Genomic DNA, 27,985 nt, shown 5'->3' with positions numbered 1-27,985 from the left:
GCTCTGCTCTGTCCTCTGCCTCTGGCTCTGTTCTGCTTACTGCTTTGCGTCTGCAGTATCGATATCGATATCGCGACTAAATTTTCTTTAAACTTTAATTAAATATAAAAACAAAAACCACTAAAGTGACAAAATATAATTCATTGAAACAATGAAATTCATCATCAAAAATAATAATTCAAGTGTGAAAATGTATTTTCGTGAAATAGAATAGAAAGAAAACGATAAAGTTGCTAAATCAAACAACCAAATATAAAGACTCCAAAGGAATTATTGTCTGGTAGGTAAGTAGCAGCTTACAACTCAATACCTTCCTTGAAGAAAATAAGTTTAAAATTAAAAATCTTATCATTTTTAATAGACAAGGGTTTAGGATTTAGTATATTTTGGTCTCCTTTCTTCAGTTCTTAAATATTTAGATGTTTTGGTTTAAGGAGAATTTCAATAAATTAGATATTTTATTTGGTTTCTGTGCGGCGGTGGGTTATGAAAAGAAAGAAAAGAAAAAGAACAGCCCCACCCACCCCTTGTCGAGGGGTCGAGGATATGAGGATACCTACATATTATGTATTTATCAGAGTTTGTATGTTGATTCTTCACTCTGGGGACTTAAATGTAGATAAAATTACTTGGCTTATCATTGGTGAGTCAGGAATTACTTATTTTTATTTCTTTTATCAATTGAATTCACCCAACAATGGGTTTCAATCGACTGTTGAATGGCTGCATTTTTATGGGATATGACCAAAAGCCGTACCTTTGAAAATTAAGCATGGTCCTCCTTTCCACTGCACTGACATTTCAAGTAGCCAGCTAAAGTTATGTAGCAAAAGACAAAAAGCCTAAAACAAGACAATAGGGATAGGGATGATTTTGCCAATGATGGAAAGAAGATGTACCTACCACATATTGGATAGTGACAACTTCTTTGATGTAACTTATATTCATCGAGTATGAGTAGTGTCTGTTTACACATCCTTTTAAAGCCCTCCCACTTTAGATAACCCTTAAATTTTTGCATAAATTAATGTTCTTCCAATAGATTCCCTTTTCATATAGCCTAATTACCTATCTATGTACTTGCATATTACACTAGGTAGGTAGGTAAGGTACTCGTTTTTATCTATTTTGAAGGCAAAGCAAAAATAAAAAAAAGGACATTCTTTTGCATCATTCATATCCATCCATAAAATTGCAATCGAAAACAATGCGCAGAACAATAAACACTCTGTGTATAGAGAGAAAACCATGTGGGATGGATGACCTTCATTCATGTAAGAGAATGCAACATATCGATATAAATTAAAATCCATGGTTCGATGATGAATGTTTGGACAGAGAGGAGGAGGAATATGATGAGAGTTGTTAACAAACAACAAAGGTTCAACAGGATAGGTACCTACTTTAAAAAAAAATTGTGTGTGGGATGATGGATGAATAGCAAAAGAATTTATTCGAAGTTTCTATTTTTTAAAATTTTACCTAAATCATCGAAAAAATATTAGAAGGGTGTAGTTTATTTACTTTCGATGTTATCGAAAAATCATACTTTCTTGTAGTTGCGTACAGTGGTTGTCATACCTATAATAAGAAACACAATCATTCTAAACACACATTATTAAATATAATATTTCTTGCAAGCGCCAGTGTGCTTAGCTGTTGTACCGTTAGTCTATGACAGCGGACATGTATTTTCGGAAAATAAGTTTTCCTGAACGATAAGTTTGTAAATTATTATCACAACTACGACCATTGACAGCTAATTAGAAACGATTTCGTGTTCAAATAAAAACATAGATTTTCTCATTAAATTCTTGAAATATTGACTTTTATTTATTATGATCATAAAATTTGGAATATTTCTCTGATTTGGCTGAGCCAACCAATTAGAAACTTAGAAAAATGGCTGTGGATGTTTATATTTCCACAATAAAAATGCACGTCTTGTTTGTTTCGTTGTCTTTTCTAGAATGTTCGTTTATTTAAAAATAAGGGGCGACTTTCCATTACCGCAGCACGAATTTCCTTCTGATTTTTTTTTACAGTTAGGTAGGAGTCTCAATAGAACATGTTTTAAATATTAGGGCGAGGAAACAACTTTAAGTCATAAAAAAAAATATTTTCTTTTTCGGACTTAACCCTACTTTTTTTGTATTGCATTTTTTGAGCCTAAAACAAGTTTTTTTTAATTGATAGCACGGCGTACTAACAGCTGCAACCCCCCTGCTTGGGGTCACTATAGGATTTGGGGTGGGTGCGAGTTTGGGTATATGCAAAGTACTTTTCGATTTGAGCACTAAAATAAAAGAAATTACCAAGAAAAAAAAACAAGTATGGCAACACTGAACAAAAAACAGGGAAGAAATGTCAAAATCAACCATTTTTGAGTGTTTTGTATGGAAAAAAGTGAACTTTAATAATTAATTAAAAATAGAAATAAATGTTTCCTCGCTCTAAAATTGCTATAGTTATTATTTATTTGCACATATCTATCGAATAAAAAAAACCGCGAGTCGAAATTCGTGCTGCGGTAATGGAAAGTTGAGCCGATTCTTCTCTTGAAGTGGTTTCCTGAGAGCTTCTATTTGGTAACGGATCATCTGGTGTATCAATGGTGTCATAATTTATTGTATGTGCTGGTTTAATTCGATCAATGGACACATTTATGGTTTTATTGTTTTTCAAAACCTTGAAAATTTTTGCCGATTTTTCTTCAACCTTGTAAGGTCCATCATATGGTGGTGTTAAAGAAGGTCTGAGAGTGTCATTGCGAATGAAGACGTGAGTTGCATTTTCGAGATTTGAGAAAATGAAAGTTTTGTTCTTGTTGTGGTGAGCTGTATTTGTCGGTTGAATATTTTGCATATTGCTGACTAACTCTCTTACAAATTCTGTTTGTGGTGAGAACTTCGATGGAGCAAACATATCGCCTGGTAGTTTAAGTGTAGTTCCGTACACGAGTTCTGCTGGTGTTGAATTTATATCAGGTTTAAATGTAGAACGAAGTCCAAGGAGGATAATGGGCAACTGACGAGACCAATTTTGCGAATTTATGCACATGATTGAGGTCTTGAGTGTGCGATGGAATCTTTCGATGATACCATTTGCCTGTGGGTGTTAGGCAGTGGTACGAAGGTGTGTGATGCCCAGTGCATTAGATAATTCGTTGAATAGATGTGATTCGAACTGTCTACCCTGGTCAGTAGTAATTCGTGTTGGAATGCCAAAATTTTTAATCCATCCGTTTATTAAGGCAAAGCTACTGTGTCTGCATTAATATCACTGATTGGGATCGCTTCAGGCCACCTCGTAAAACGATCAATGATGGTTAGGCAGAATTTGAAATCGTTTGATGGAGGTAGTGGCCCGATCAGGTTGATATTAATGTGTTCAAATCTCTGTGATGGTAAGGAGTATCTAGTTAGTGGTGAAGACATGTGTCGACTCACCTTTGTGCGCTGACATGAAACGCAATGTTCTACAAATTTTTTTATGTCATGGTCCATCTTGCTCCAGACGAAACGTTGTTTTATAATGTGTGATGTAGCTTTTTTTCCAGGGTGTGCCATGTTATGAAACTTAGAGATGACTTCTAGGCGGCAAGCTTGTGGCACGAATGGGCGTGCTGCTGAGCCGGAAACATCGCAGATGATTGTTGATGTGCTTTGGGGAAGTTGAATTGATTTGAGCTGGAGTGATGTTGTACTAGATCTGAGCAATATTTGTAACTCATCGCAAGATTTTTGTTGATTAGCGATTTCCTCGTAGTCAATTGGTTCGTCCGAGTTTATATGGAGAGCGTTGATTCGAGAAAGAGTATCTGCTGTAATATTGTCAGTGCCAGCTAAGTGAACGATTTGTGTTGAGAACTGTGACATGAAATCGAGATGGCGAATCTGTCTGGGCGATGCATTGTTAGTTTTGCTGGTAAATGCGAAGATGAGTGGGTTGTGGTCCGTTGCTATGGTAAAGTCACGTCCTTCTAGTAAATATCTGAAGTGTTTAATGGCTGAGTATACTGCAAGCAGTTCACGATCGTATGTACTGTACTTGGTTTGAGCCTTGCTGAACTTTTTTGAAAAAAATGCTAGTGGTTGATGTGAGTTTTCGACAATTTGATGTATCACTGCTCCCATTGCGATGTCACTTGCGTCTGTACACAGAATTATATTTGCTTCGGGAACTGGATGTGCAAGAACCGTAGCATTAATGAGGTCGTTTTTGCATTTTTGGAAAAAACCGGTTGTTTCTTCATTCCAGGAGATAGGTGTTCGATCATTTTTCTTGTTCCCATTGATGTTGTTGTTGATGTTCTATTGCGTGCGGAATAAATCGACGATAAAAATTTACCATAGCTAGAAAACGTTTGAGTTCGCATGCTAACTTGGGGAGCGGAAATGACTTGATGACTTCGATTTGTTCAGGCCTTGGCTTAAGACCATCTGGAGTGATGAGATGTCCCAAAAACTCTATCTCCGACTGACCGAAAACGCATTTTGATGGATTTATTGTTAGCTTAAATTTTCGAAGTCTATCAAATACCAAGCGGATGTGCTGCTCGTGCTGTTGTAGAGTCTTCGAGGCGATGCAAATGTCGTCGATGTAACAAAAGACAAAATCAAGACCACGGAGAGTTTGGTCCATATAACGCTGGAAGGTTTGTGCTGCGTTTCGGAGTCCGAATGGCATTCGTAAAAATTCGTAGAGGCCAAACGGTGTCGTAATTGCAGTCTTTGGTATATCTTTCTCTTCCATCGGTATTTGGTGATAACCACGAGCTAAATCTATTTTAGAAAAAAATTGCTTACCATGCAATCCGCTTGATAGGTCTTGAAGATGTGGCAACGGATATCTGTCGGGAACTGTTTGGGCATTTAGGGCACGGTAGTCACCGCAAGGTCTCCAAGTGTTGTTTGCTTTGCGTACGACATGGAGTGGTGAAGCGTATGAGCTTTTGGATGGCCGACAGACTCCAATTTTCATCAAATACTCAAATTCATCCTTTGCTGCACGGTATTTTTCCTGTGTTAAACGACGAGGCTTTGCAAAAGTGGGTTGGCCATGTGTTTCAATGCAGTGTGTCACAATATTTGTTGATGATGATGTAGAGTTCGAAGGATTAATGAGTGTGATGTCCTTAAATTCGTGGAGTATTTGAGAAAACTTGTCATTTACGATGTACATCTTAGGAGATAGCAGTGGATCGGCGATGGTGCAAATGGCGTGGCTCTTCAGTTTGGTGGTGGTGTCGATGATTAAAGAATTCTTAATATCTACCAGAAGATTAAAATGGTGCAGGAAATCTGCCCCAATAATGTTGTGTGTAGTATTCGCAGCAATGAAAATCCAATCGAAAGGACGTCGAAGTCCGATGTCCAGAGTAAGTCTGACGTGTCCGTATGTATCGATTGTGGAATTATTTGCGGCGAATAGTTTTGTTGCTGCATTCTGGCGTAGAAGGTGTTTATGTTCTTTGGTAGTAATTATAGATATATCAGCACCAGTATCGATCAAAAATTGGCGTTTTGACTTACGGTCTTGGATAAAAAGACGGCTACTCGACCTCAATTTAGTTGATGTGTCGTCAATTTGTTTTAAAGCTGATGTTGTTGTTGATGTGATGTGGGCTTGAATGTTGGACGAGGTGTAGGTATGTCGACAGCGGGGTCACCAAATGTGGATGTTTATATTTCCACAATAAAAATGCACGTCTTGTTAGTTTCGTTGTCTTTTCTAGAATGTTCGTTTATTTAAAAATAAAATTAAATTAAAAGCTATTTACAGGGGTTCTCAACATTCAAACATAAGAATACAGAATTATTAAATCAGGGATGGTTTGTTAGATTAGATTGTTTTCTTGATTGATAGATGTCGTGGAGTCGCCACAAGTCAAACAAAAAGTAAGAAAACAAAAAATTCAGTTGGGTTTTGTGATTTAAAAAGGTTAATATTTTGTCGGAAATCCTCTCTGCTTCAAAACTGCTGCACATCGTCTTTACATTGACTCGAGTAGGTCTTTGGCATTTTTCAACTGGAATCGCATACCAGGCTACTTTTACTCTTTCGAATAAAGTATCAAAATTTTTAATGTTTTGAGTGCTTACGGCATTTTTGACTTCATCTCATAGATGCTCGATAGGATTTAAATCCGGACTTGATGATTGTTCTCGCATAGAATTTTGATCAAAAAAATGTTTTGTGAGTTTGCAGTATGCTTTGGATCATTTTCTTGTTGAAAAGACCAAATGACCGGCATATTTTCTTCAGTCCACGGAAGCATTATGTTCTCTAGTATCTCAACGTATTTCTCTTTGTTAAGAATTCCGTCAATACGATGAATGGGTCCCAAGAAAAACACCCCAAACGCGGATTGAACCACCGCACAGTGGTTCCACTCCCGAACAAAGGCGGCCATAGTTACTAACTCACTTGATAAAATCTAAAAACGATTGGTGCCAAAATGTTTTGAGTTCCCTGATTTCGAATCTGCAATCAGTTTTAAACTATCTCTTCATGACTTTGAGATACGTTCCGTAAAGGGTTGAAGATCTGTTTAATATAGTTTTATTTAAATAAAATTTGTTTTCTTTATTATGCGTACTTGTTATAGGATGCATGATTTATGGCATTAAGTATTCCTCAACCTGTTAGTTAAACGCAGAAACAACTCTAGGTACCAGTATTCAAATAAATTTTTTTTTTCTTAAATTAGTTTTAATTCGAAAATTTTTTTTTATACATAATAATACAAAAAGTAAATATTTTTCAAAAATTATTTATAAAATTACGGCCATTTCAATATTTTAACTTTTAAGTTAGGAAGTTTTTATAAACAGGACGTGTCTTAAATCTTAAGCAAAGAAATCACTTGGTCTGAAAAAGCATAATTTTGTTTTTTTTTTTGGTAATTTCCGCAAACTTGTAATTAAAGGATCGGAATTCAAAAGAAGTTGATGAAAAAGATCTGTATTGCAAACTTTTCTTGACATTTTTCTTGTATGATCTCGACGAAACAGTTTGAAGTTTTTATTTGTAGCCTCTGCAGCCTTTTCAGATAGTTCTCCTATTGGTAAAAGAGCATGATTGATTATGTCTGATCCATGAATCAAGACTTTGTGAACTGAACTAGGGAGATTGTACCATCCATATTCTTAAATAATGAGTTTGGCTGTTTCCAGTGCGAATATTTTAAATTGTTCGCAGTTGATATCGAATCCAGAAGATAAGGTGATCAGTATTGTGTGACATCGCTCAAGAATATTTTTATCGATTCCTGTAATTTCAGCAGAGATTGAACCACTTGCGAAGAATTTTCGTGCCGTGTTTCCATCATTGTTCAAATAGTAGACATGTGCATTCAAGAGGACACAAGCGTCCACAGGTTTTTCTCAAAACCCACCTCTGTCTGTCAACTTCTACTCTCACTTTCCCGCGGTGAACATCGGGTGCCTAGTACCTCAACTGGAGATTGGGTTCCAACCCCAGTGGAAAGTTGTTGGGGGCAGCAAAAGAGAGAGGGGGGAGAGGTGTTTCCACTAAGGCACCTCTCCTTATCCAGACGGAAGCGGACGAATTCTCAAGAGAGAATCAACGGTGGAGTCTACAGTTCCAGTAAGGTTGAACTACTAAGTGAACACCTTATAGGGCTTCTTCGACATATTCGGAGCCCAGGCCTATAAGGAGCGGTTCATCCGGCTCCCCTTCTTTGGAGTTATACTAAGGATCTGGCCCTCCAGGTTGGGGGTTTTGCCGTCGGGGTGACTTCCTGGCCACGTAAAAACATCATGGTTTCGAAGCAACAACAAGCCTCGGATACGGACGGATTCACTGTTGACAACCCACGCAAACGAAATAAGGACAACGAACTTCGGATATGTACGTATATAGCAGTGCCCTAGCTATGACATTAAAATTGTCTTAGGAAATTTTAATGCCAAGCTAGGAAGAGAAGACATCTTTGGTGGGATAATCGGGACAAACAGCCTGCACGACACTACCCCCGACAACGGATTCAGGCTGGTCGATTTCGCTGCGGGGCGAGACATTCTGGGGACATGGAAATCTCCTGATCAATCAACCGTCAACCAGATTGACCACATTGCGATCGACGCACGACACTTCTCCAGTATCCAGGATATCCGAACATTCCGAGAGGCCGACATTGACTCGGACCACTACTTCGTTGTAGCAAAGGTAGTACTGTGAGAAGATTCGACGTTAGACGGCTACAATCGCAAGAGACTGCCATGTCCTTTTCCGATCGAGTCTCGAATAACCTCTTAAGGAGTCCTATCCCTATGCTGCCTGCATTAAGCATTGAAAACCAGTGGCAACATTGCATGCAGCCATCAGAGATGCCGCCTCTGAAGTGCTAGGTTTCAGACGGCCACCACAGAGAAACCTCTGGTTTGACGACGAAAGCCGGCAAGCGCACGCAGCGAAACAAGAGGCATACAAAACGGCGCTGCACAAAAGGACTACAGCTGCTCGCGAGCTCTACGAGCAGAAGAGGAGAGAGGAACACCGGCTTCTTAGACGGAAAAAAAAGAGAGCATGAGAAGCGCGCGATCGAGGAGATAGAGGGATGTCACAACAGGAATGAGGTTCGTAAATTTTACCAAAAGGTAAAAAAACCTCCCAAGGGTACCAACCGCGAACCGAAGCTTGTAAAGACGATCAAGGGAACATCGTAGTAGAACCACAGTCGATGCTGAGAATATGGAAAGGTCACTTCTCCAAATTATATAAGGGAGATAGAACCACTCAACCTGGGCGACGCAGATCAACAATTCCGCCTACCCGACCTTGACGAAGTGAAGATAGCTATATCTAAACTTAAGTCAAACAAAGCTGCTGGAGCTGACGGCATCACCGCCGAACTATTCAAAGCAGCAGGCGATGACTTGGTAGGGAGCATGCACCAACTCATCTGCAAAATATGGTCGGAAGAAAGCATGCCCGATGAGTGGAATCTCAGCCTAGTGTGCCCGATACATAAGAAAGGAGACCCTCTAAACTGCGCCAACTACAGAGGCATCAGTCTCCTAACATTGCGTATAAGATCCTCTCTGCCGTATTATGTGAACGTCTGAAGCCATTTGTCAAAAACCTGATTGGTCCTTATCAGTGTGGCTTTAGACCAGGAAAGTCCACTATCGACCAAATATTCACACTATGGCAGATCTTGGAAAAAACCCAGGAGCTTCAAATCGATACCCACCATCTCTTTATCGATTTTGGGTCAAGTTCCTTACATTTTGAGCATCGGACGTACTTTCTACCGTCGAAACCAATGTGTTTTATCTTTGTCCATCGCTCCATTGATTCACCGTCCAATCGGCATGTCTCTTGGCAAACTGGATGCACCGCTGTCTTTGAACATTTGTGACCATTGGTTTCTTACGTAAAATCCGTCCGTGAAGTCCAGACGACGGGCAACAATTCTTTTTGATACGCGGATATCAGAATCGTCCACTATTTCGCGCTGAATGACTGCTGCACTTCTTCAAGGATCTGCTTTTGACAGGCGGACAAATTTTCTATCTGAGTGAACTGATGTTTTCCGTGGTCTCTTTCAGCGCGCAACATTGTCAGTGGTTTTATAATTACGGAAATGGGCAACGGCACCTGGTGTTCGGTTCTTTTTGTAACAGTTAAGCTGGGTTGCAATTTGTTGGTATGATAAGCCAGCTTTATAAGGCTCGACAATAGCGCTTCGGATTTTTGGCGTACAACTTCTGCCTTTTCCCATTGTGAAAACCGCCTGCTCAACAGCTTCTTGTTAGAAATAAATATTTTGCATAGTAATGAATTAAATATTCACCTTTTAATTTACAATAATACCGACAATTTTGATTATTTTTACCTTACAGACCACCGTTTCTAATTAGCTGTCATATAAAAGAAGCATATGCCTAAACTTAAATCATAACGGTTTGCATAAATATGCTATGCAAAAAACATGGACGCTGGCATGCAAACCGAACGAAACAATTATTTTTTGATGATGATGTGGTGATTCAGGAAGGAAAAGTTAAAGCTCTTGAAGTTGCGCGCACCGAATTCGAATTTTGGTAGAATTGTTTTATAATTTGCAGACTTTGCTCTTTCGTGTACTTTAATATTAGGAAAAATGGGCAGATGCAGATGACATAAGGGACTAGCCAGCTCCAAAAAATTGCTTTCCAATTAAGATAACTTTTTGAGAAAGTTAATTATAAAAATATCTATTTCCTATTCCACTATGTGAAAATGACGACTAATCATAATTTTTCACTCAACTGGAAGCTGAACTTTATAACTCAATGATATACTTATTTTTTTGCACAATTACTAGTTACAAAACCTAGTAACCTTTTTTCGAAATTTACCTTCAAAGAAAGCAGTAGACTGCAAATCAGCTCACTTTTGGTGTCTGAACCTGTTCAGAAAACCCATTTAGAATAGAATCAACCAAAAATAAAAATATCATAGTAGGTTTCTAAAAGATTGACCACTTTTAGACGAAAGAAGGTGTATTACCATTTTAGCCTAATTCATTATGAATTCATCGTTTTTCAAAAAGTTAAGGCAATTGTTTGGTGTTTATTATTTTCTATCACTTTATGTTTGTGATCAATTATTTATAATTTAAAGTGTGATCCTATGTGAAATTGATGCAGAAATTCAGCAAGATTAAGCCGTGTAGTGCGAGACCATTCGCATCAACATCACCATCATCGCGACTATTAATTTTATGGGCGATTTGTTCGCAAAAACACCTTATCAGGAAAATAATGAAAAAAATCGACTAGCTTTTGCTAAGGAGCATATTCCAAAGAACTCGGAATAAGTTGAACATATTTGGCTCCGAAGGAATGTCTTACATTTGGCGCAAACAATACAGAGATTAAGAAAGAAACCCTTCATGCAACTGTAAATCATAGCGAAGAAAACGTAATAGTGTAGACTTGTACGTCTTCAGCCGGTGTAAGAAATGTAGGGTTAATTGAGCGTACCATGTACAAGACTATGTAGGTTAATAAATAAACCGCAACGGTCTGTGGAGAACTACAACTCTCAACCATTACTGTTTGCGAGTACTGTTGTAAAGTATGGATTGGACCTTCAGTTCAAAATTTGTATCTTGTGTATCACAATGCTGGGTAGTGAGATCGTTGTATCTCTTCCATAATTCGTTGTGAACAAGCTACATTTCCTTCCTGTAGTATCCCAACATGTAATGGCCGGTTATTATGCTCACAAACAATCCTAGAGGTTTTTTTGTTCAGTTGCATATTCGTACGTGATCTTATTTTGTGAAATTGGGGCCATGATTTCCTATAAATGGAAATAACAGCCCGTGATTTTTCCATCATTAAGACCTGCTTTGCAGCGTATGTCACTGCCATTACTGCGGCTTTTAAGACAAGATTATGATCGGGAAGTCTGAAGAATTTGGCAAGATTAAGTGTTTCAGAAAAGAAAACTGAACATATTCCAACATTATATGGATGTTGTCGACTCACTTATGTGTGGAATATTGTCTACCCATTTGTTTCTATCAGGGACGATAGTAATAAAAGATATGTATATGGAAGTTCAGACAGGTTGTCATGTAGTCTGTGCTAACATTGTTCCCTATGTACTTCTATTCATGATTTCCAGCAACTGGGCTGTCTTAACCGTAGTGAACTATTATCGGCAGTTTCTTGTACACATACATATGTATGTCCAAGGGTAAAAGGTTGAGTATTGCTCTTATTCCTGCAGTGGGAATAGTCCTCATCGCTCCTCTTTTGCCTCTAGATGTCATTGTCTGTTCCCTTATGAGAGCTTATAGACTTAAACTTTCTCTAACGTATTCCACCATGAACCATGTTACAATAAAAGAATACTAGTCTGACGATCAGTGTACATCCACAATATTTTGATTGACTTTGAGTGTCTCCATTTTCTACTAAAGATCCTATTAAAGTTCTTACAAATGTCTATAGATCCAATGCAATAATATATATCTAATATAAAATATTTCACAAAAAAATCTATTATGAACAGATAAAGTTACTCGATTTTAGGTATCTAGGTTTTATTCAACTTATAAACTTAAAAAATGACTTAAACAGGCACACTTTTCTTAATCTTTTATTGATAAATAATTATTTTCTTTCAGTTGATCCTGTAATATTGACTTAGCAACTTAATCACTTTAATCATACATAAGTACAACGCAATTCAAAGCAAACAAGACTAAAAAATTTTTTGTTTAACTTAAACTCTAAACACTACATGTTCATATTTAAAAAGATTTGCGTATTGTCTGCTTTGAAAGTTGCGTCGACCTGCGCAGAAAAAATCCAAAAATTTCTAAGAGAAAGTATGAACTTGTGTTCATCGATTGGAACAAACACAAGCACTGGTGGTGGTGGAGCAGCTGGCGTATTGGGAATTTGTAGTGCTAGTGGTCAAGGAACTTCAGCTAATTGTAACGAAATGCCTCCAGAAAATCGCCCCAAAGTAGTTACAGTCAAACACCCTGAGTCTAATAAGCCAAAGCCAACAACAAAAAAAGGCAAACCTATTCCAGCCGATCAAGATGTAATCAAAGCTCTTCAACGTTGCCGTGATGAAGGCATTAAACGTTTGGACTTGAGCAAGTCATCAATTGCAGTGATTCCGTCAACCATCAAAGAATGTACACACTTGACTGAACTCTATTTGTACAGCAATCGAATAACAGCCCTTCCAACTGAGATTGGTGCTTTAGTTAATTTAAAGACCCTCGCTTTGAATGAGAACTCTCTTACCACCCTACCACAATCACTAAAATTTCTCACCCAATTGAGGGTGTTGGATTTGAGGCACAATAAATTGGCCGAAGTTCCTGAAGTACTCTATCAGCTTAAGTCTTTGACAACGTTGTATTTACGATTCAATCGTATTCCATGCGTTGGCAGTGGAGTCAAGAACTTAACTAACCTCACTATGTTAAGTTTGAGGGAGAACAAAATTCGGGAGCTGAGCTCATCGATTGGATATTTGGTCAATTTGACCACGCTCGATGTTTCACACAACCATTTGGAGCATTTGCCGGATGAAATCGGTAATTGTGTGAATCTGAACGCCTTGGATTTGCAACACAATGAACTGCTGGATGTCCCGGAGAGCATTGGAAATTTAAAGAACTTAGTTCGCCTGGGCTTAAGGTAAGACATACCAAAATGTTCAAATCATCTGTGAATTATTTGTTTGTTTTTAGGTACAATCGTTTATCGGCTGTTCCAGCTTCGCTTCGAAACTGCAAATTCATGGACGAGTTCAATGTCGAAGGCAACAGTATTGCAAATTTACCAGACGGACTTTTAGCCAGTCTGAACGCATTAACAACCATAACACTATCACGTAATTCATTCCACAGCTATCCATCAGGGGGGCCGGCCCAGTTCACAAATGTAACATGCATCAATTTGGAGCACAATCAAATTGACAAAATACCCTATGGCCTATTTTCCCGAGCCAAAGGTCTTACAAAGCTCAACATGAAGGAGAATGTTCTCACATCACTACCTCTAGATGTTGGCACCTGGGTGAATATGGTGGAACTTAATTTGGCCACAAATTCACTCTCGAAATTGCCCGACGATATTATGAATTTACAAAACCTTGAGATCTTGATTCTATCCAACAACATGCTCAAAAAAATTCCCAACACAATTGGCAATTTGCGAAAGCTACGAATTTTAGATTTGGAAGAGAACCGCATCGAAGTGATTCCCAATGAAATTGGCCTTCTTCATGAGCTCCAAAGACTTGTACTGCAAACAAATCAAATCTCAGTTGTACCCAGGACTATTGGTCATCTAACAAAACTCACTCACTTCTCCATCAGCGAGAACAATCTACAGTTCGTACCTGAAGAGATTGGATCGCTGGAACACTTGGAGAACCTCTATCTTAATCAGAATCCATGTTTGGATAAGTTACCCTATGAATTGGCGCTGTGCCAAAACCTCAAGTACTTGAACATCGATAAGTGTCCATTGAACACAATACCACAAGAGATCCAAGCTGGCGGGCCATCTTTGGTCTTGCAGTGGCTAAAAATGCACTCTCCATACAGGTCAATGTAAACTTTTGAAAGGTATTTTAGAAAACGTACGTACGCCTACTGTGGAACATAAATCAAGAATATTTAAAAAACAAAAAGAAGCAAAAATCGTTTCCTATATTTAAAAGAAAAACAAAAACAGGAAATTTATTTATATATGTAATGTTAAGTGTGTGTGATTATATCAAAACAAATAATAGCTTTAAAATGCTTGAACAAAATTTATTAAAAAAAAATATCATATATACAAAAAACAAAAACCTACACTTAAAAAACAAAACAAAAAATCAATGGAAAGTTACTCGAAATTAGAGTTAAAAACTGGCAGTTTGAAAAATGAGACAAAGAAAGAGTTCAATTGAAAAATATCGTTTGGTTTACATAATATAGTATTCGATTGATTTGCGCATTTCTTTTTGACTGTTACAAAATGACGATCAATCAATAATAAAGATAAATTAAGAATCAAAAACGAAACAAAATAAAAAAAAGAGGAGAATAACAAAAATACAAACAAACAATAAGCCACTTGGAAGAACATCGAACGTGATGATACTGAGACAAAACTGTAATTATTTTACGAACGATAAAAAACCGTTGAAATATTTTAATTTCAATGGCATCGACTTATGGACTGTGAATTTAGTACTAAGGTGAGTTTATATTATTTTACTTTATTTATTTACTTAATTAGTAGAAAAGAGAATTTAAAAAGTGTTGGAAAAGCTTCTATATAGTCGTGCCATAAGTTACTTTACAAGCAAAAAACACGATAAGACAATAACTATTAAATAGTTTGCATTAGTTTTTGTTTAATTTATTTGACCATAATATAAGACCACTTACTTTAAACTTTTAAAAAAATGTGCGCAACACTACGTCATCGTCATTTCCTACGGTCATTTCCAATAACACTCCTTTAGTAAGATCGATTGATAAAGCCAATTTGCTTGCAGCACAGTATGCTGTTAATTCGATTCTGCCAATTTTTATGTTTCAACGGAGGAGAAATGGAAACGACCACATTTGACTTAAGATTAAATTTATTTTATTTACAATAACTTGAACTAACTTACAGCTAATGGTTTAGAGAAAATAAAGAGAAGAGAGCAATGATGATTATATTACAGTGTAATATAAAAGTATTCATACAATCAAATGACTACTCTCAACTTAAAAATGATTTTTCCATAATATCTATTAATAAGCCAAAACCAAAATATCATTTTATTCATTATATCTTTCAAGGGTTTTCCTTAAATTTATTTGACATGCATTTGAACACTTTTTTGATATTTTTAACTTGGTTTCAACATAATGTTTCGCATTTTCTATTGTTTTTGGATTAATATTATCAAGAAGAGTTTTCGGTTTTCTTTCAAAATCATTTCATTTGAACCAAAGTTTGTGGCTGTCGATGGCGTGGAACGGTATTTTAGAAGAAAATAACATATTAGTAATTCTGTAGAAAGATTGACATATTTTGTGTCCATCATCATTTTCTTTAATGATGTTTTTATCGTTTGCACTGCTCTTTCGGTAGCACCATTAGACTGGGGTGATATGGTGAAATTTTCATTCATTTTATATTATTGTCATTGCAAAATGTTACGAACAAAGTTGAATCAAAGGGGGGTCCGTTATCGGACAGTAATGTGAAGGGCAACCCAAAATATGTGAATACAGTTCATAGTTCTTTTACTAAGGTTTCAATTTTTGTATTTTTCATTATCTTAACATCCACCCATTTCGTAAAACTGCCCACGATTATTAAGTAACTATTACCTTGTAAATAAAAAAAATGTATGTGCACTTGCTCAAAAAAATAATTCGATTCTGGCCACGGTTGATGTTGGCTAGACACTGGTTTGTTACTAGAGTAAACACAAGCTTTGCAATTAAAAACGTGGCTCTCGATGTCGCCATCGATGCCAGTCCACCAAAAATATTTTATAGCTAACATCTTCATCCTCACAACACCAATGTGCGTATCATGTAATAATGTTAAAATTGCATCTCTCAATATTCTAGGGACAATAAGACGTTCTCCATAAAATGAACATCCTCCTTCTCGTGACAAAGAAAACTTTTTTTGAACACATATTTTGATTATGCTGAACTGAGTTGGGAAAACCATTTTTAATCATACTGAGAACACTTTTTAACTCCCAGTCTCTTTCGGTTTCTTGACAAACATCTTCAAAATGTATATTCATGTAATTCGTTGAATGTATAGCTTTTATGCTGTCATCTTCTAGACCTGTGGCATACTGTAATGGAAGACGGGAAAGTCCATAGGCGTTACTCATTTGAGAACCCTTTTTGTACTCAATTTTGTATTGATATGCGCTAAGAAAAACAGCCCTCCTATGAATTCTAGCTGCAGCAACAGCTGGCATAGATTTCTTAGGATTGAAAATCTCCCGCAAAGGTTGGTGGTCTGTATATATAGTGAAAGTGCTTCCATAAATGTATTTATGAAACTGGAAATATTATAGCTAGGGCCGATTTGTGTAATTGCGAAAAATTTTGCTCAGAATAGCTTAAGGTGTTGGATGCGGAAAGTACGGGCCTTTCAATACCATTTATTATATGGGAGGAAATTAGCCCGACCCCGTCGGACTTCCATCGCAATGCAATACTATTTCCTTACTAGGATCATAATGTGCTAAAATATTATTTTGCAAAATGATGGTTTTAGTTCCTATGAATGTCACTTTACATTTACTGGACTACAAAAATGCTACTTCCTTTTTCTTTAATTTATATAGAAGTCTCAGTTCAGTAGACAAATTTGGAATAAATAGGGGATAATAATTAAGAGGCCCAAATATGATTTCAATTGAGTGAGATTTTGAGGTTGGGGAGCGTTTTCTGTGGCTTCTAAGTCCTTTGTGCTTGGCTTAATGCCATTTTCACTTATTATGTGACCCAAATAGTTAATTTAATTTTTATAAAATCTACACTCATCATATTTAACCCTGACTTTGAATTTATTTAACCTTTCTAAAACCTTCATTAAATTATTTTTGCATTCATCGAAATTCGCTCCTCCTATAATAATTATGTCATCAATATAGCACTTTACTTTTGATAACCTATTCTATCCATAATATCTTGAAAAATTACTGGTGCACACTTACCACCAAAAATTAGCCTTCTATACCTAAACAGCCCCCAATCTGTATTTATTGTGAGAAACTCTTGGCAAGAGTCCTCAACTTCAACTTGCTGGTAAGCCCCCTCTAAATCCAAAACACTAAAAACAGCTCAACCCTCCATTGCCACGAAAATATCTTCATTTTTAGGTAAAGGATAATGATTTGTTCGTACATAAGGGTTAATGGTACCCTTACAGTCAACACATAGTCGAACTTCACCGCTTGGTTTTTCTACCACAACGATATAATATTTTCTGCTACTAACCTATCTAACTCTTTCTTCTCCCTATCCTTGACTCCAAATAATAGGGAATACGACTTCCAAAAAACTTGAACTGTGTTTTTTCATCAAGCAATATATTTGCTTTAAACCTTTGGATGGCTACTGTTTTTTTCAACCTTAAAAACATTTGGATATTTAGTAAAAAGATCTGTAACGCATTGTTGTATGGCCTCCACCCAAGCAATCAATTTGTTCTATGATACAATTTTATCCCTCCACAACAGAACTATCTTGTCCAACCATGACCTTTCTAGCAATGGAATAAAAACCTTAGGACCACTGATAACAACCAATTCAAACTCATCACCTTCAACCGTTAATTTGACTTTCACAATCGCACAACCTACTATATCGATATATAGATTTCTATTATAATCTTTTATTTCTGTATTTGGGTACAGTGATTTCCATCTAATCTTAATATCTCGAAGAACGAAAGCTCCTTAATAGCCGGCAGTATGGTTTTCGTAGCAATAAGACCACTTATGATCTCATGGTTTATCTCACAGAATAGTTTTGGAGAAAGTATGATTATTGCACTTAATATTTCAAAGGCATTTGATAAAGTTTGTCATGGAGCCCTCTTATGGAAAATGCGTGCTTTTGGTATTGGCGATTCTCTTCCTTGTTCGGTTAGAAATTGAGTTTCGGACCGTTCAATTCAAGTAGTATGGGACGGGTTCAAATCTGATATCCATAAAATAAACGCTGGTGTTCTGCAGGGCTCCGTTTTTTTCCGTAGCTCTTTCATATTATTATAAATGATCTTTTGTCTGAAACTTCTAATCCACTAAATTCTTTCGTTGATGACGTACACTCAGCTTTTTAGATAATTATCCCTGTTCTTCGGATGTGGACTACCAACAGCAGCATATGATAAGGTCATAAAATACTGATCTTGACAGTATTGTCCAATGGGGAATAAAAAATCGTGTAGAATTTAATGCTTCAAAAAATCAATGCTATCTACTGTCTCAAAAGCCTAACCCTCTCTCAAGGTCACTATCCATTAGCGGTACTTGCATCGGGGAGACTAAACAGCTTTCAAATCTAGGTGCATCACAAGCAAGACATTGCCAAAAATGCTGCTAAGTGTTTAGGTTGTCTCAGACGATGCAAGCTGTTTCTGAAATCTGGCTTTAATCTACAAAGCTTTTATTCGTCTAAAAATCGTGTATAATTTTCATATTTAGTCTAATTCCCCAAATTTTGAACAAAATTGAAAAGAGCTCTAAATATTATCGGAGTTCGTTTTCTTACCAAGACATTTGCTTCTCTTGAACACCGCCGCACGGTCTCATGCCTAGAATTGTTTTAATCGTTATCGTTATTTTTAAAAACAATGCTCTAGTGAAATAGCCAGTTGCATTCCTCCTCTTAAATAATTCAACCTTAATACCGGTTCCTGCTTTAGCCACACTACACCAATGTGAAATGCTTTACCAGGCTCAATGTTTTCCTATCAATGCAGTCATTCAAAACCAATGTGCACCGGTTTCTTCTTTCTAATCATATCCTCCTTTCCTAATTGCTGGCACTGTACCTAATCATTATAAGGGTATTTATAACCCCTTTAATGCGCGCACAATATAAACAAAATTTGAAAAAAAGTTTCACTTAAATTGACGACTTCAGCTTTAATACCAGCCATCTGTGAGAAGTCGCTCTCCAATTATGATCACAAAAAATAATCTTAATACACATTTTTGTTTTCTTGGCTATGTCTCACAAAAATCCTGTCGGAGAATCCATCCACACCAACTTCGAACCACGAGAAACAACCCCAAACGTTAAGGGAGCCGCCTCCATGATTTATTATTGGCAAAACGTATTTAGGGTGGAACGCTGTTCCTTTTGGCCTACGGACATAACGTGCACCATCTTGGCCGATCCTATTTATTTTAGTTTCGTCACCCCACACTATGTACTTCCATTCGTTTGTTGTCCAGTTGGCATGTAATCTTGCGAACTTTATTCTAGGTCTACGTTGCCTTGCGATTACTTATGTTTTCTTCCGAGAAACACTACCACGCAACCCAACTTCCACCAATCTTCTTCTGATTGTGCGTGGCCCTATCGGGACATGGAACGCAACCGGGAGTTGGCGTTGTCGCGAAGTTTTGAAAATGCTTAAATGCATTGAAAACTTTCTTTACAGAACAGTTCATTTGAGATACAATTGCTCTATAGGAAAAAGATTATTTTTATTTCACCCAAATCAAATGTAATTTAACTGTTTCTAATTAGTTGACCAGTTGAAACGAACACTTTTTACACTCTACCTTGATTTTATTGTGTACTTTGCAAAGACTTATGCACAAATGATGCTTTTTCAAACAATTATCACATAATGATGGCAATCAAGGGCGGATCCAGACTTTTCATCAGGGGGGGGTCACACACTTAGATGAGTTTTAACTCACCGCTTAAAAATGTTCTCTAATGTTTTGTAAAGGATGCTAACAAAATTTAATAGTTGTTTAAATGACAAATTTAGCTATCAAATTATTTAGAACACCCATATGAAAGCATTCCAAGATTCGAACAGTTGTCTAAATATGCCATATTTAAAAGTTTAAATACAATAGCTTAGTCTTAAAGGGTTTTTGCTGCATTTCGCGCCGAAATGTAAACGTTGTTTTTTTTTCAAAAACAAAACACACTTTTCTTGTTTGCATTTCTATTAATGCGAAGAACTGTGTAAAAATTTAAAAATCCAGAAAATGAGAGAGGATCTGAATGTAAAAATGTCGGGCTTTTTTTGACGTAGTTTTTTCGAACTCAATTTCTGAAAATCTCTTATTACTGTCGTTATCAATCTGCTTACTCGTATTTGGATCTTATAAAGGCGTCAACAAAACTTAAAAATTGTAGAGACGAAAAGGTTTGGTTCTTCAATTCAAGGAAATAGTTGTATTTAAGAACATAATTTATCTAAAAAAATTAAATTAAAACAAAGTAAGGTTTACTTACTTTACTTAAAAACAAATAAGTTGGGAAGAAAAGTTTTCTAGCACTCACAAATTACACGTTTCAAAGCTTTTATATCAATAGATATGAAACGTTTATTATGTGTTTAACTTAGCCATTAGTTTAACAAAAGTGTCACTTGATTTTTTGGGACATTTGTATTATTGAAATTCATGTTTGAATCTCAGTTCTAGAGCATCCAAAGCAAATTCACTTCAAAAAGTAGATTTATTTAATTTTTTAAGATCTTTTGTATTCAACAGAAAACCAATTTTGAAAGAAATGAAATGCACGACTTGGTCGCAAGAACTTGATAATTTCTTTCAAAATGTCTGTTTAAAAATATTGCATATATTTCAAGATTCAAAAATGTACGTATCTCCAAAATAAGTTCTTCTCAATAATTTAAATGCCATTTTATTTGTCAAAAAATCTAGATTTACCTATTTATTCGAAAATCATTTTAAATTTTGTCTTAAAAATAATTTTGGTACAAGCACTAAATAAAGAGCTTATAAATATATGAACATTTTACATTTAAATTTCGTAAAAAAATGTTGGCCCCTTTCTGAGATATCAAGTTTTGTAAATAAAATTAGTATTTTATTAAAATTAAAAAAATACATTTTTGATCATACAAAATCATCATCAATTTGATCATTGACAAGAGCTTGCACAGAAAGAGAAACATTTTGAAATCGTTCCATTAGTTCTTGAGAAATCTTAAAAACAAAATAATGATTTGTGTGAGGGGTACTCTTCTGGAGCAATATGTTTTTGTTGTAGAAAGAAGTTAAATTAAGAACAGAACATTTTGAGAAAATTTTAGAAAATTCACATGTTTGAACCAAAAAATTTGTGTGGGGACTGCTGTTATTTTTTGTATTAATGAAATGATAAAAACTCTCTACACTAATCAGCTGACAATCTCAATTTCAATCAGAACTTGTTTGGACTGTATGGGCCAGGAAAGACAGACAGACGGAAGGAATCTAGGTACCCACTTTTTTTGACTTCTCTACCGTCGTAATGTCATATTTGATTAAAAACTCTAGTTTGAAATTGTTTACTAATGGAAAACTTGCTATATAGTTCCTATATGTCGCAGTAAAAATCACTTCAATAATCACTATTTATGTGGGTCAAAAAAATGTAATTATAAAATTTAAGGCTAGTTTAAGGAATTCAAAGGCAACTTAATATAAAATTGATGATCTCTTACTCAAGGTTTCTTCCTAAGAACTTGAATAATTGCTCTTTTTCTTAGAAACAATTTTAATGAAAATAATTTAAAGCATGACTAAAGTTTTTTCAAGTTCTAAATTGAGAATCAAAATTTGAGTTGTTTTTGACAGCAAACCACTTTCTGGTAAATGTCGTTAAATTACTAATAAATCTTTAAATGAAATTTTTACTTATACAACTTAACTGTATGAGCTTTTTGGCTCATATGACCCCCCCCCCCCTGATCGTCAATTGGTCAAAAATTGATGAATTTGTGCAGTGTTTTTGGAATAGTGCTGAATATCTGATTCATATTATGTTCCTGGTCCAATCTTCATTCAAAAGTAGTGCTTTTAGCAACAAAGTTTAAGGAAGTAAAATACAAATGTTGTTTTCATATACAAAAAAATAAATAATTCAAAATATAATGGGGGTCATATCCATTAACGCAATACGATTAGTTTTAAATTGAAGGGAAAAAGCAAACAAATTATCTCCCAGGGGGGGGGTCATTATGCCATTTGTTAGTCTTTAAAATATTTTTGAGCAGATTTGGATTTGTGCTATGGGTCGTTGTCCCGCTGTAGAAAACTTTGAGAGGCATGTCCGCATAAGGCAGCATTATAGCCTTTATGATATTTACCTTCATATTTTGATCCATTTTACCCTCAATCGAATTAAGCCCAGAGTATGATACTGGCGCCACCATTCTTGACCGTTTTTTAGAATATTTGCGATTTAGTTCTTTCAAAGGAAGCCTCCTAACGTTTTTTCTACCATCACTTTCCAATAAGTTTATCTTGTGTTTCGTCCACAAAACATTCCTCCAATTTTTGCCTCCTTTTGGCCCTCTTCAATCAAAATGATTGTGGGCGACTCTAAACCGCGTTGATATATTTTTTTCTTGCGATCTTTCTGAACAAGTTAGCTTGAAGAAGTCTTATACGAACAGTTCTGGAAGTTATTGGAAGCTGTATTTTTTTTAATTGAGCTTATTGTCTTATATTTGTATGGGCATTCCATCAAAAAGAATTCCTCCGGGAAGAAGCATACTTGATACTAGATGCAGGTTTATTCGCAGCTTCGATTCTAATTTCATGATTAATTATTTGGACCTTGTGGATTAATTTTTGCTATTATTCCTAAACTACGAGGGCGTTCAATATATTCTCGGTATCGATCCCTAATAACATCAATGTATTTGTTACATCTTGAGATAAGCTTTTTTAAACCCTCAAAAAAATAAGTTTCCTCTTTCCCTGCAAAATACTCATTTATTGCCGACTTGAGTTCTTCATCATCCGAAAATCTTTTTCCACGAAGACATTTTTTCAAATCCGGAAACAGGAAGTAATCACTAGGGGTAATGTCTGGACTATAGGGTGGATGTTGAATTTCTTCAAAACCACAATCTCGCACAGCAGCCTTGGAAACTAGCGCCGTGTGAACAAGAGCGTTGTCATGAAGAAGCAACACACGCGCTGCGAGTTTACCCCGTCTTTTCTTTTTAATTTCCTCCCGCAGATTATGGAAAGTGGAAGCGTAGGATTTGGCGTTGATTGTTTCTCCTTTTTTTTTGTACTCAATGAGTAAGATTCCCTTTGAGTCCCAAAAAACTGTGGCCATGAGCTTCCCGGCAGACGGAGTGGCTTTGAACTTCTTCGAGGGGTCTGTTCCTTTTTTATGCCACTGCATAAACTCTTGTTTGCTTTCAGGGTCATAGTGGTGAACCCATGTTTCGTCCCCAGTAACAATCTGATGCATAACACCGTCCGCATTCTCACTATACATCTCCAAAAGCTCTCTACAGCATGCGATTCTCACTTTTTTCTGAGGCGCTGTGAGCATTCGTGGCACCCAACTTGCACTGACCTTTGAAAGGTTAAGATGGTCATGAAGGATGGTGTGAATGGTACCAGTCGAAAGCTTGGTGATCTCTGCCATCATTTTCACCTTTATTCGGGCATCCTCGAGAACAAGTTTTTCGACTTCTTTGATGCTTTCTCCCGTACAAGCACTAGCCGGGGCGCCGGAGCGGGGGTCGTCTTCAATGCTCTCTCTGCCTCTCTTGAACTCACTTGACCACTTTTGCACAGTTGATAATGAAGGTGCGGAACCCTGGTAAACTGCCATCATTTCTTCATGAATACTTGTTTGACTTTTTCCTTGCTTAGTGAGAAATTTAATTACAGCGCGATGCTCAATTTTCACCATCATCGTCTCAGTTGCCATTATGATTCTGTAACGGTAAATAATAATCACATTTATATGAAATTTTACATGAATGCACTAAAATAATAGTATTACTTGATAAATAAGTCAATTTATATATATAACCACAGCTTCACCCCGATACCGAGAATATATTGAACGCCCCTCGTATCTCAAATTGATAGCTACAAACAACAATGGTTAACATACATTAAGAGATAAATAGGGGTTTCTCTGTTGAGCTTTCAGCGTTGACTCGGTACTAAATTCTGATTTTGACACCATTTTCACTTAAGAGAGTTAGCTTGTGGCAGTGGCAATGGCACCATATAAGTCTATTCCCATCAAGTGAAAATTCACTTGCTTGTGCAAAAAACAAACAAGAGTGTTGGAAATGGAGAAATACGCATTGCGCATGTTAGGTTGAACCTAAGCAAAACAGTACGTTGACGCGCTACACAGACAAACGTATTGCGTAACCCGTATCCTATGAACTTATTGGATATTTTCCTTCATTCTCGGTGGATGAAGTTTTAGAAGTAGGGGTTGCCACTTAAAGAAAATTGCGTAGTGGAACAATTTTAGTTAAGTCGCACAAGTAGCCAAAATTAACTTTGCAAATGGAATTTTGTTCTAAAATACAAAAGTGTGAACAAAAAAATTATTAATTAAAGATAAAAAATAATTAAAGTTTGAATTGGAAGTGATTCGTGGTTGCATTTTGTATAAATTTAGATAAATTAGACTTTCTGTTAGATCAAAAAATAATGACTTTGAGAAACTTAATTATAGTGTATAGTGGAATAATTTTTGGCAAGAGCTACTGTATTTTAGTACGCACAAGTAGCCAAAATTAACCAGGCAAATGAGATTTTGTTCTAAAATAGAGTTTACAAGCAGATTGCAGTGCAAGGTGTATAAATAAAAGTGTGAACAAACAAATTATTAATTGAAGATAAAAAGTTAATTAAAGTTTGAATTGGAAGTGATTTTTAAAAAGTGGTTGCATTTTGTATAAATTTCAGTTACTCAAAAGTCACAATGGCTCTTATAGGAAAAGATTGCTGTTTGACAGATTTTCTATTAGATGAAAGTAATAACATTGAGAAACACAATTTATTAAAGGAAAATAGTGATAGAAATAGGGTGCTCTCTACTCCTCCTTTGAGCTTATCTATTCAATGATATTTGTTTTTTTTTGTTCTCATAATTATCTCCGAATTTTTTGCGAAAATTGTTGTTCTTTTCAATTGTATTCAAAAAATGAGGCTGGCATGCGACCCACACTGATAACTTCCCATCCTCTCTGTCGATTTGTCTAGCTTAAAAATTTATAGGTTTTCGCGTTGGGTTAAATAAGTTGTCAGTTGAATTATTCTTAAAAATTAAAAATTACCAACAATATTTTTTCATATGAAGAAATATTTTAGTTTGAAAATCTAGTTTTGTTAAATTGATTTTTGGCGAAAACAAATGTTTTACCAATTTAAGTAGCATTTCTTAATTTTTACAAATTGGATTTGAGAGATATAAAGAACCGAACATCAATTTTTACCAAATTTGCGTACTATTTTTTGTAGATTTTATTTTTTACAAAAAACGGACTGTTGGATTTTTATAAAAAAAAAAAACTACAGAATATCGAAAACAATATTTTTTGTGAAATAAAAAAGTTTGAAGACAATATTTTGTTGGTACGAAATTCACACCTCGAACCTCGCGCGTAATTAGTAGTAATAGGAAAATGCCTAGAAAAGACTTCTTCTCGATTTTTGTTTTTCTTTGAACTTTCTCGAAAAATAAGAATAGTTGAGAAAGGGTCTGAACTCGCCATTATATTTCGGAAAGTTTTGGAAGCTCTTCCAACAACTTGTCGAAACCGTGATTGTGTGTGTGAAAGTAAAGTTTCGCTGAGAGTCAACAACGGTGGCTTTCCTGATGAGCGTAAAACTTCCAGGAAGCCGTGATGCTGTGACCGACAATCACGAAAACGAATGTTTGTGTTGGATGAATGCGTGTGTGACTGGAATGGTCGAGAGAGGAAAAATTAGTTCGATTTTTGTCAAAATTTTATCATAGGTTAAAAACGTTATTCTTCGTTGAACACATTTTTTAGAAATAAAATAAGTTTTTGTTTGTTATATTTTCGAGGTGAAAAATATTTTTTATTTAGTTTTTTTATTTATAAAAAAAAACGTTAATTAGAATTTTTTTCAAAAATATATTTCTATTGTTACACGTTACAATATATAATATAAAATTTAATTCAAGTCTGTAAAGTAATTTTTAAGATTAACTAAAATGGTTAATCGCAATTTTCTTGAGAGTCCTTTCTGCATCTTTTTGCATTATTATCTGCATTACAAAATTTAGTTGATATCTCTTCTAGTTCATGACCTATTGACGTACGTTCACACGAACGCACAGACATCTTTCTAAAAATCTTTTATTTGGACTCTATAGGGACCTTGAAAAGTCGAGAAATATCACCATTTTCAAATTGCTAAATCGGACCCATTACATTAACATCTTTTTCAGCAAGTACATTTCAGTAAGTACATTTCTGATATTTTTTCTAGTCCCTCATTTTTCTCCGACTTACCTTTAGAATTAAGTCACGCCTCGCCACTTGTACATATACAATTTTTTTAAATAAATTAATAAAAATATTGGTTTATTAATGAGTTGTTAATCCTTTGTATACACTATACATCCATTTTTGAAACGAATCCGAAAGATACACAGTTTTGAGCACGCTCTCGATACAACCGGTCCCATTGTACTCCATTTTACAGTAGACATTTTGAGATGTAGACAGAATTCTTGTATCAATACTTTCCCTTAAATAGATATCAATTAATCCATCTAAGGTTTTAAGAAGGAATAATGATAGACTTATACATCGTAGATTTTTAGACTTGACTTGCCAGCATTTTCCTGCTTTAGGTATAAATACAACTTTCATTCCGATGGAACAAATATAGACAGCAATTAAGGAATTACAATTACCCTTGTGTTTAATCTTAAGTTAGCATTTCTTTTATTAAAAACGTTCTTCAGTTGCATTTAAGTTATTATTCCTTATTCATGTTAAAATCAATAATAATATTTATTGCTTTTCTATTCTATTTATTTCAGATTCAAAATAAAAATAATTCAACATCGCATTGCGGGTATCGTCTGTTAATCGTCATCATCTAGTCATTTAAGACGAGATTATTTTTATAAAAAAAAAACAAAAATTTTTAAGCACTGCACCGAACTTTTTATATTAAAAACAAATTACAAATATTTTTTTGTATTACTTTGTTAATTTGTATTTTTATTTACAATATTTGTTTATTTTTTGAGCACAACTGTTTTATTTATTGAAACAAAAACAAAATATTATTTTTTTTCCCAATTATCTTGTTATTTTTTTCTTATTTAAAATAAATAAAATTAAAATTTAAACAAAAACAAAAGTAAAAGTGCAAACGGAATTGTTCATAGTAAAATAATAAGAAAATATTATATAACAAAGTAAATAGGTAATAATTATTATAATATAGAAATAATAAAACAAACAAAAATATTTAAATGCATTTAATGTTAAATGTTAAAAATTTATATAAATATATATATTCATACATATATACACTAATAAAACATAGAAAACAAAACAAATTATCATTGTTTATAAATGTGAACAAAATAATAATAATAAAAAAAAAGAAAACAAAAATTTTCTTGTCACATTACAAAGAAAATTTTAAATCTTTCACTATCGAAATTGTTTAACTTATTTATAAGTTGGTTGATTTTAATCAACTTATTTATTTAAATGTTTTTTCACTTTTTATCGCCATTGAGAAAAAGGCCAGCAAAATCAAATATATTCATCGAATTTAGTTTAAACAAAAATAAAAACAACAAAAATCGTTTTAATTCATTATTTTTATATTTGTTATGTTTTCTTTTATTACTTTTTTTTAAATTTAATAAACTAACTTTTTTTAAAAAAGAAACAAAAGGTACTATTAGTACTAGTACAAAAAGGAGCTCGATTTG

The 27,985-nt window shown here is 35.1% G+C and overlaps 1 protein-coding gene across 2 annotated transcripts; it reads left to right on the top strand.

Annotated features, from left to right (window-relative positions):
- The first annotated feature begins 13 nt into the window (after positions 1-13).
- LOC129938800 (leucine-rich repeat protein soc-2 homolog) lies at positions 14-27,928 on the top strand. 2 transcript variants are annotated; one of them, XM_056046566.1, is made up of 4 exons: positions 14-280; positions 12,152-13,184; positions 13,238-14,739; positions 27,074-27,928. In XM_056046566.1, the coding sequence occupies exons 2-3, from the start codon at positions 12,268-12,270 to the stop codon at positions 14,106-14,108; spliced, it is 1,788 nt and encodes a 595-aa protein (XP_055902541.1). In that variant the 5' UTR covers positions 14-280; positions 12,152-12,267; the 3' UTR covers positions 14,109-14,739; positions 27,074-27,928. The 2 variants fall into 2 exon arrangements, with proteins under 2 accessions (XP_055902541.1, XP_055902540.1); XM_056046565.1 differs by having other exon boundaries at positions 14-284.
- The last annotated feature ends 57 nt before the right edge of the window (positions 27,929-27,985 follow it).

The sequence above is a fragment of the Eupeodes corollae genome, chromosome 1 (genome assembly GCF_945859685.1).
Source record: "Eupeodes corollae chromosome 1, idEupCoro1.1, whole genome shotgun sequence".
NCBI classification, from domain to species: domain Eukaryota; kingdom Metazoa; phylum Arthropoda; class Insecta; order Diptera; family Syrphidae; genus Eupeodes; species Eupeodes corollae.
Note: the sequence above shows the minus strand (reverse complement) of the source record. Positions and strands in the feature narration are given on the sequence as shown.

What these genes read in the sequence shown, in the direction of transcription:
- LOC129938800 (XM_056046566.1), top strand. Translation starts at nt 12,268, where the DNA reads ATGTTCATATTTAAAAAGATTTGCGTATTGTCTGCTTTGAAAGTTGCG. An exon ending in TTAGTTCGCCTGGGCTTAAG is followed by an intron (nt 13,185 to 13,237) that starts GTAAGACATACC and finishes GTTTGTTTTTAG; the next exon opens with GTACAATCGTTTATCGGCTG.